The sequence below is a fragment of the Gymnoscopelus braueri genome (assembly GCF_963280865.1).
Source record: "Gymnoscopelus braueri genome assembly, chromosome: 2".
NCBI lineage: Eukaryota > Metazoa > Chordata > Actinopteri > Myctophiformes > Myctophidae > Gymnoscopelus > Gymnoscopelus braueri.
In genome coordinates this window covers 10,237,155-10,247,315 of record NC_137604.1, presented here as the reverse complement: position 1 = coordinate 10,247,315, position 10,161 = coordinate 10,237,155, and the positions used below count along the sequence as shown (strand labels likewise).

The 10,161-nt window shown below is 40.8% G+C and overlaps 1 protein-coding gene across 1 annotated transcript; it reads left to right on the top strand.

The window, feature by feature from the left end:
- Positions 1 to 6,393: 6,393 nt before the first annotated feature.
- Positions 6,394 to 9,567, top strand: LOC308098897 (galactosylceramide sulfotransferase-like). The gene is made up of 2 exons (XM_080447361.1): positions 6,394 to 6,621; positions 8,493 to 9,567. The coding sequence occupies exons 1-2, from the start codon at positions 6,448 to 6,450 to the stop codon at positions 9,396 to 9,398; spliced, it is 1,080 nt and encodes a 359-aa protein (XP_080303487.1). The 5' UTR covers positions 6,394 to 6,447; the 3' UTR covers positions 9,399 to 9,567.
- The last annotated feature ends 594 nt before the right edge of the window (positions 9,568 to 10,161 follow it).

The window sequence follows — 10,161 nt, the reverse complement described above, 5'->3', positions numbered from 1 at the left end:
ACTATGTCACTGAATATACTGAATGTAGAGATTAACCACTTGAACCCCAGCATCCATATTCTGAGGGGGAATATTAGCCCCCCCAGAATATGTTTTGGCAAAGAGATTTGGGGTGTAGACAGTGAACCGGACCCGGGTTGTCTGTCTCTGTACTTGGACCACCTTTTTACATGAGCTGTTTGAACTTAGTTCAAGAAAGGACCGCCTTTCAGTTTAGACCAGGGGTCTTCAACGTTTTCAGGCCAAGGACCCCCTAGCTGAGACAGAGATGAAGCAGGGACCCCCTCTATATAATAAAATTGTGTTTCAGATTAAACTTTTTTTGTTTACTTAGTCCGCTCTTTTTTCTCTCTACACCAAACACCTCTTTGCCATAGCATGACATAGCAGATCTACAAGCTTGTAGATCGGCTATTTTTGGCTAAAGTTCTCCTTAGAAAAGGGGTGCTAGGGTTCAAGTGGTTAAGGTAAAAAAAAAAAATCATATCACACAAAGATTTGGCAGACCCCCTGTAGTAACTCTCCGGACCCCCTGTTGAAGACCCCTGGTTTAGATCATTCCATATTTCAAGCGACGGTTGGCAACCCTGGGCTCTGGGGAGTGGAGAGAGAAAGCTCGTACAGGGCTGCAGTGTATTTGTATTTGCACAAAACTCTGTTTAAACTCAGCCTTTGTTCTTGTCACTCGGTGACTGCGTTTATTATTTCCAGTTTACTTACGGCCGTGGGCCAAGAGAGCCTCTGTTTGTTTGGATGGCAATAAAGCTAACGTTAATTAAGCTGTCCTTTCATCTTGTGTTCCCTCATTCACCCATTGGCTTGTGATGAGTTGTTCACACATGGATATCTGGAAAATGTATCATACTCAATTTAATTAGTTAGTTCAATTCAATGGCAATTAAAGGTGGGGTAAGGGATTTTCTTTTCTCTTTAAAAAAAAAATGGTTAAATACCTCTTTATTCCAATAGTAATCATTGCTATAGAGCCTCTATATAGAGTTCATTAACAGGGGTCTCCCCATCTCTCTAGCTCTTTAGTAGACAGAAAATACATTTTCAGGTTGGGATACATGAAACTGGAAGTGATGAAACAAACAAAAATAAAACAATGAGCCTGATTGATTATCTTTGTGGAGTTCTCGCTCCAGATTGGATAACGTTGGTATGCCGACCTGAAACTTTTGGCCAGGGGGAGAGATTACGCTTACGAACTTCAGGCAATACTACTTATCAACCAGTATGTCCTACCCGACACCAGGGTCTATTTTTTTCAATGGAAGAGAAGGGAGAGCTACCTCCAACCACTGTAATAGTTACATTGCAGCAACATACCCTATGCATATTAACATACTATATGATTTTGTGAAAAACATCAATCAATCAATCAATCAATACGATACCGATTATTTTAAATAACCTTTTATTAATTAAAATAAGTTACCGATTGCAGCTTTAAGACCTTCTCACACGTTCAGACATCCATAATGTATGCTGTATATCCTCTGCCACAGCTGCCTTGTTTATGTTATGCATAAGGTACAGTACGTTGCACCCAGGGGACATTTACTTGGTGTTTCCTGCATTAATGAATTCTATAAATATTTGCTGTGTTATGCAGTAAGTAGCACCCTCGAGAGTAGAATCACGCTGCAAGGTATACTTATATTGGCCTACAATTGCAATAAACTGTACTTTTGTTGTCAATTTGACCTTTATGTCGCTTGGTTCAAACAGTTTTTTTGATGCTCTAGGGGCTGCTGCGGCTTTTAGACTCTTCTTAGAGACTTTGAACTCCTAGGCTGTTCACAGATGATATACTCCATGGGTTGTTCAACATACTTCTTGTGCATAAAGAGCATCTTTTCAGATGCACTGCTTAGGTCACGTGGTATTGAACCACACATAATGTGAGGAAAGTGACCCATCTGTTGGCCAGCAGAGGTACTACACATAAAGGTTCCAGCAGTAAAACGTTGTTTCTAACACGCACAAAATAATGTAATGAATATAAAGTTAGTGTATTTCGGACACAGGCCTGATTCCAGCACTAATGGTCATTGTCGGAGGGCCGAGAACCTTTTCTAGTTATCTGTGGGAGTCCATGCTGTACATTCCTCTGTGTTCATATAACTCATGATGGAACCACGTGTTCATTTGGCTCACAATTATTTAGCCGCTCACCTCAAAAGACCTCTCATTGAGAACCACTGTACTTCTAAGATACAAAAGCATCAAATGTTATTCAATTCATATTAAACCTGTGTACTATTATAGTCCTATCGAGTTCACAGTGCATACACTGTGCATACACTGCAGTATCACCTGTTCCAGTCTTCTAGATGTGCTTTGAAGTGCTGAAGTGAATTAATGATGTACAAACAATGGCGGCGCATACTGTACTTTCACTTAGTGAGTTCCAGAGAAAGAGCAGGTTGCTCTGTAGTTTTACAGTACAATAATGATACAGTGTAGCTGTAGCAGGTCATGACTGAGAATGCAGGATTGAACATCGGCACTGGAAACTATTGTTATGTTACACTTTTGGAATTATTTGAATAATAATTGTAAGTATTGAATTTATTACAATTATGGTACATTTTGGTTCCATTTGCACACTCTCAGAGTTAAATTAACAATGAGTATTTTACAGTGTGGATTGGGGGCCCAAAGAAAAACGGGGGTCTGTGGTCTTGTGGGGGTCCTTCAAATTAAGAGCTTTGAGCATTTTCAGACCAGTCTATTATAGAGTGTAGGGCAATGTTTAATGTAGTCTGCTCCATGACAGCATGCTCCATGAAGTCACTGGTAACACAAACATGGTCATAAAAGATGATAACGTATCAAAGGTGGAGCCGGGTGGTCAGTGCAATGCGAGAGGCAGATGACAGACATGCCAGCAAAACGGTAGGATCGCTCTGATTCTTTTTTCTGTACACATTTTATGTAATATTCTAAGGAACATTATGAAGAACATAATATTTCTAAAATCCTCTTTCTAAAGTACTGTTTATCGTCCTCAGACCATGAGAAGGCCATCCATGCTTTTATCTCGTTTAGATCTTGGTTAGATTATTGAACGTTTTTGTACTCTTTTGGACTTCATCAGAAAACAATCGCATACTGTACCTTCATCAGCGTGTCCAAAAAAAAAGCAGCAGCCAGGCTTTTCAATAACACTAAGAGACGAGACCACATCACACCCATTCTGAACTGTCTCCACTGGTTGTCTGTTTGTTTTAGAATTTAAAGATTTTACTGGTAATGTTTAACGCCTTGACATGACTGGGCTCCCAGTATAAGTTACATGTTAGTTCCGTATGTGGCAGACAGTCTCTTGTCTGTACCTGGTTCCCAGCTCAATTCTGAGGGTGACCAGGCTTTAGAATCAGAAATCAGAATGAACGTTATTGTCACATCACACGTTTACAGCTGTAATGAAGTGGTTGAAATTATTGTTTTCATTTGTAGTTTTCAGGAAAGGGAGGTAGATTAGACATACTGTAGAAAGAAGAGCAAGGCAAAATACAAGGACAGAAACAGGTCAAATAATCAGATATCATGTTCTCTAAACATGATAAAAAATTTAAACATGCAACATTGTTTAGAAAAAAGTGCTATGAAAATAAATGTTTATTATTATTACTGTTATTATTATTATTATTATTATTATTATTTCCATTTAGAATGATGTTTGGTGCGCAGTACGGTATTCAGCTTATTGCATATGACTATGTTTATGTTGTGCGTTTTTAACAACAGAGTGCAAAGAGTTCAACAATAGTGTGCTTTTATGAGGCCCAATGAACACCCAACTATAAAACTATACAATCACTTTTTCAAATAAAATCATGCCACATAAAACAAATGTAAAGGCAGAACTACAGAAATAGCGGGAGAGGAGCACAATGAAGAATGTGACAACAGAGGCATTGCCAGGGCGTTAGTGTTTTGCTGTATTAAATCATATACAGAAACGTAAATAATATACAGTAGAAATGTGTTAAAATGTGAATTAAATCATAATATAAATACAACAAAAAAAATAATAAATACATCTTATGTAACATGAATTAAATCGTGTACGGAAATATGAGTGTTAAAAATAAGAATTAAATCATAAGCTTAATTAAATAATTTAAATAATGCTGTCAAGACTGCGGTCCCTGCAGTAACTAATGGTAGTCTATAAAACACCCACTATTATGTTAAATTAACCAGAACACATGTGTGTGTGTGTGTGTGTGTGTGTGTGTGTGTGTGTGTGTGTGTGTGTGTGCGTGCGTGCGTGCGTGCGTGCGTGCGTGCGTGCGTGCGTGCGTGCGTGCGTGCGTGCGTGCGTGCGTGCGTGCGTGCGTGCGTGCGTGCGTGCGTGCGTGCGTGTGCGTGTGTGCGTGTGTGCGTACGTGTGCGTGTGTGTGTGAGTGTGAGTGTCTGTGTCTGTGTCTGTGTTTGACTGCTAACTGAGGCAGAGGAGAGGTTAGAGTCCATGGGTGGTTTCTCTGCCGTGGTTGGCTATAAAACTATAAAAGAGACAGTTTATTGCCAGTGGAACCAACATCAGGCTAGAATTAACCCTTTGCTGTATGGTGTATCTAAAAACTGAAAAGGGAGTAGGTGTTGTCACTAAAACTGTCAACATACTCCACTATGTTGCACAGAGAAGTACAGAGAAGTACTGTGGGGTACAGAATATAGATAGAAGAATAAACATCACAAATTACAGAATCCAACCCTAGACTATAAGGCACGCAAGCAAAAAATACATGCAAAAGGTTGACATCACAGAAATACACAGATATTGTTGCAGAGTCAAAAACAGTACAGCAACCACACCCTACAGTGTCACTGCTGAATAGAGTACATCAGTGATATTACACCAGTGGTTCCCAAACGTTTTAGCTCAAGACCCAAGAGAGAGATTAGACATTTGCCCGGGACCCAAACTAGTGAAAATAGCAGACTTCACTACTTTTTGTATTTTTATTTTATTTATGAAATACTTTTGACATTTATTTGTAATTGTTTGATGTAAGGTTGTTTTTAATAGTCGTTTTTATTTGATGAAAAGTTGTGATTTATTTATATTTTTTTACTTTTACAAATCTGTTTAAATAGTATATATATTTATTTTTAAAGAAAACAAAGGGTGAGATTTACTCGCGACCCAAACATGGGTCCCGACCCACTGTTTGGGAAACAGTGTCTTTTTTTGGTTTGTTGACTAGACTGGCCAACATCATGAGTCGACATGAGGATGTTTGTTGTTTATCCTCCACTTCATGTTATAATAAGAACGGCAAACAAATGCATTCTTCCTCTTCCTCTTGTGGCTGTCCACAGGTTATGGTGTGGTGGACAATGCTCTGGAACCATGGCTGGCAATGAAGGCAAACAGTGGAGGCCTGCGTGTAAACGCATGCTGGTGGCTGGGCTCTTCATCACTATGATCCTGTTCTACTGCCTCTCCAGTCCCAACATCCACTTCACCGAGCCTGAGTAAGACTCATTCATTATACCATTGGTTCTCGAAGTGGGGCCCGGGGAGTTCCAGGGGGTCCCCAGCTAAATGAGTAGTAGCTAAAAGGTAGTTAGGAACCAAATGGACTCTTCTGGGTCTATAACTCTGAGAGTGTACAAATGGAACCAAATGGACCCTAACGGGTCCAAACTCTCTGAGTTTGTACACTCTCTTAATTTAAAACCTAAATTAGCATTGATTTTACAAATGAAATTTGGGTCCCAGAGATAGAAATGCCATTAAATGGGGTCCATAGCCTAATGCGTGTCAAACTGGGGGTCCTTGAAATTAAAATGGTTGAAAATCACTGCTAGGGCCGTAAAAACCACATATTTTCAAATGGGGGTCCACGGGCTAATAAGTGTCAATTTGGGGGTCCTTGACATGAAAAAGTTTGAGAACCACTGCATTATGCAGTTACAACATTACCATCAAACTAACTGTCCAGGGCCCGGACGGTTGGCGTAACCGTCTGGGCACCTAGGCTGGTAATCCAGTTCGACTCATACCCCAAAAAAAAAACCTAACTGTCCAGGATTAACACAATTTCAGCCCTAATTATGTCTTCAGTGTTGACTGGTGTCTTTCAAATATACAATATATATTGTTGCTGTCGGGCAGAAACCTCTTATATCCATATTGTACATTTTTTGTGTCTTTTCATAAATGAATGCCCTACTTGATACTATAGTGTCACACAAAAGTATCAAAAGTAGCAGATCTACAAGCTCGAAACGTGACGCGCAGCGACACGTTTCGAACTTGTAGCCATTTTTTCCACACAAGACTGCTTAGATTCTACTTTTCTGATGATGCTGTTTACTTATGTTGTAATTTCATGATTTGACCATTCTGAATTCTTTATTTATAGTTTTCCGGTGCCTCATTCTTGTGCTCACAGCCGGCCGACTGCAAACGGCTCCCAGCCCATGGTTGGCAGCACTGGACTCTGTACTCCTAAAACAGACCTCATGTTCATGAAAACCCACAAGACCGCCAGCAGCACCATCCTCAACATCCTGTTCCGCTTCGGAGAGAAACACCGGCTTAGATTTGCTTTCCCCAACGGCAGGAATGACTTCTCGTACCCGTCTCCTTTCCAGGTTATTATAGTTGTCTCCGCCAGGCCGAAAGGCATGGCGAGAGAGTATGTTTTGCACCCTGTCCGTCCGTCCGTCCGTCCGTCCGTGTGTGTGTGTGTGTGTGTGTGTGTGTGTGTGTGTGTGTGTGTGTGTGTGTGTGTGTGTGTGTGTGTGTGTGTGTGTGTGTGTGTGTGTGTGTGTGTGTGTGTGTGTGTGTGTGTGTGTCCGTCCGTGTGTGTGTCCGTCTGTGAACAGGTCATCTCCGGCACCGTTGGCTTGATCGCAGCGAAACTGTGCACACACACTCCCTGGATGCCAATTCAGAACCGTTGCCCCAGATTTTTCACATGGGCCTGTTATAGCGCCACCAGGAGGCCGCTTTTTGCAAAACACATGTTTTGACAGTACTCCTACAGATTTTGCCCAAACGTCACGCAAATCGGTACACAGTATCTCTATAGTCATTACACGAAAAGGGTCTTTCAGATTCTTCATATTCCATCCTGAAGTTTGCAGGAGTGCTCCGTTTTGAACAAAATGCCTCAAATCATGAACACAGCTTGCAATTTCCGTGAAATTTATATAAAACTCATTTTTTAATATTACTCCTTCAGATTTTATCCAAACATCACACAAATCGGTACACATGATCTCTATAGTCAACTGATCAAGACGGATCTGTCCGATCCGCATGATTTTTCACATCCAGCCAGATTGGCGAATTCCAAACATTGCTGCCCCACACTATCCTACCTGACCTGGCGGAGACCTGTGCTCCGAGGAGCACTTTTTCTAGTCATGATAAAAAATGTCAGTGAGTTTTAATTGGTTTGTAAAGATTTGCTAGTTTATTATTATTTATTTTTTTAAGGCCTAGTTTTAGAGTGAGTTTTAGTTTATTGTAATACAGGGTATTTAAAAACAGTAAAACAAAATAGCAGATCTACAAGCTCAAAACCTTTTTTTTCTTACTAAAACTATGGACATTATCTGTTGCAAGCAGATAATGCAGTTTCAGTTAGTTATCGTTTTTATTTCAGTTAAAGGTAAGGTAAGTGATATGTTTTGGTTAAAACAGGAAGTATTTTGTTAAAAGGTTAAAACACTATATTCAGATAGTAATCATTGCTATAGTGTTTTTTTTCAGTAACAGATGTCTCCCTGTCTCTCCAGCTCTTTAATAAACAGAAAATACATGTTCTGGTAGGTGTCTGGTTTGTATAGTGTTCCAGTTCCAATTGTCTGCTCATTTCTGAGTGTCATCACTTCCAATTTCACTTGTTTAATCTATATCCTGATTGAGTTCTCTGTCCTGGTTGGATAAAATTGGAAATGAAACTGAAACTGAAACTAAAACGCATTTTCTGTTTAATAAAGAGGTGGAGAGACAAGGAGACTCCTGTTACTGAACAAACACTCTATAGCAAATGAGTACTATCAGAATATAGAGCTATTTAACACTTATTTTAACCAAAGCAAATCACTTACCCTACCTTTAAAGCTGCACTATGTAACTTTCCTCTACCCCGGATTTGAACCTGTCTCTGCACAAGCGCTGACATTTTAACCTTTGAGCTAATAGAGTCTGCCTGCTTGCTCAGGGGATAAATTGAATCAAACCCAAAAAAAAGATTGTGTCAAAGGTCATGTCTCACGCACTGGATCTAAATGTCTCAATAGAAGAGCAGGGAGACAAAATACAACCACCCCAATTGTATAAGTTATACTGTATGTATGGTATTAACATACTCTACCATACCATAGATTGGACAAAATACATTTTTATTCATAAAAAAAAAGTGACATGGTGCCGCTTTAACTAAAATGTTTTGTACATTTTTGTTTAATTTATTCAGTTTTAGTTAACTGGTATAACACTGTCTCCTTTCTAGCGCTCCAAGGTTAAAGACTACAGACCCGGAATGTGCTTCAACATCATGTGTAATCACATGCGCTTCAACGCACCCGAGGTGGCCACGGTTCTGCCCGCGGACACCTCCTACTTCACCGTTCTGCGAGACCCCGCCGAGCTGTTTGAATCCTCCTTCCACTACTTTGGCCACGTGGTGCCGCTGACCTGGGCGATACCCGGCGAGGACAGGATGGCCGAATTCCTACGGGACCCGCAGCACTACTTCAAACCCGACGGCTACAACTCGTTCTACCTGAAGAATCTGCTGTTCTTCGACTTCGGGCAGGACAACACCCTGCAGCCGGACGACCCGAGGGTGGAGGAAGGCATCAGGTCCATCGCTGACCGTTTCCAACTGGTCATGCTGGTGGAACACTTTGACGAATCACTCATCCTACTCAAGGACGCCCTCTGCTGGGATATGGAGGACGTGCTCTTTTTTAAACTCAACGCCCGCGCCGAGTCTACCATATCCAAACTGACCACGGCGCAGAGGGCAAAAGCTCTCGAGTGGAACGCGATCGACTGGAGGCTGTACCAGCGTTTCAACGCCACCTTCTGGAAGAAAGTGGAAGGATACGGAGAGAGGCGCATGGCGCAGGACGTGGCAGAGCTCAGGAGGAGGAACGCGGAGATGGCGGCCCTCTGCATCGAAGAGGGCCACGCCGTGGACACCGGTAGTATTCACGAGGCCGCCATGCAGCCGTGGCAACCCATCGGAGAAAAGACCATCATGGGGTACAACCTCAAGGCGAGCGTGGATGAGGCCCACAGGACGTTGTGCCGTAAGATGCTGACCCCGGAGATTCAGTACATGACGGATCTGGGGGTGAACCTGTGGATGACCAAGTTATGGGGTCGTGTGAGAGCTATCATTAACTGGTGATAAAACACGCAGCAGTTTCGGTTGCCAAAAAAAGAAAAGAGGCACTGTAAATGTATTTAAACCAAAAGTGTGAGCTTTTCAGGAACTGGAAAAAAAGAACTGTATTCCGATGGATCCACCGCAGTTATCATTTAATCACAAGATCTTGTTTTCTTTGGTTAATATTCATAAAATCCACAGACACACTTAACCAGTTTCACTTTAACTTTAAAAAAATCACAAATAGTAAATATAGCCAATCTACAAGCTCACAACGTGTCACGTCGCAACGCAACACATTTTAAGCTAAGGCTATTTGTGTTACTTTTGTGTGACAGTATGACGAAGTAGGGAATTTATGAAAAACATACACATTTAATTAGGAAATATCAGGTTTCTGCATGACGGCAAAGATTTGCAATTTCTATTTTATTGTAAATGATTATTTTGCTTTTCTACTTTATGTCTGATAGTGATAGTGAGAGAGAGAGTACAGTATGCCATATAGCAAAACACTTCGAACCCGGGTCAGCTGCAGGGAGGACTATATAGCCTTATTTATGTGGTAAATATAGGCTCTTACCCGATGAGCCTAGTATTTTTATATTCTTTTTACAAATGTTGTAAAGGTTTAGGACAACACTTGCAAAATAAATGAGCTGAAATACAATTAATGTCATGTTTAGCAATTGTTTATAATTGATGTCAATATCCAGTATTCCAAAATGTTTATAGTATATATTTTTTTAATCATTTAAGTTAACCCAGTTACCGAGTAAACAAT

Excerpts from the sequence above, each read along its gene's own strand:
- LOC308098897 (XM_080447361.1), top strand. The coding sequence starts at position 6,448 with ATGGTTGGCAGCACTGGACTCTGTACTCCTAAAACAGACCTCATGTTC. Across the intron at positions 6,622-8,492 it reads CGTACCCGTCTCCTTTCCAG|CGCTCCAAGGTTAAAGACTA; the intron begins GTTATTATAGTT and ends TCTCCTTTCTAG.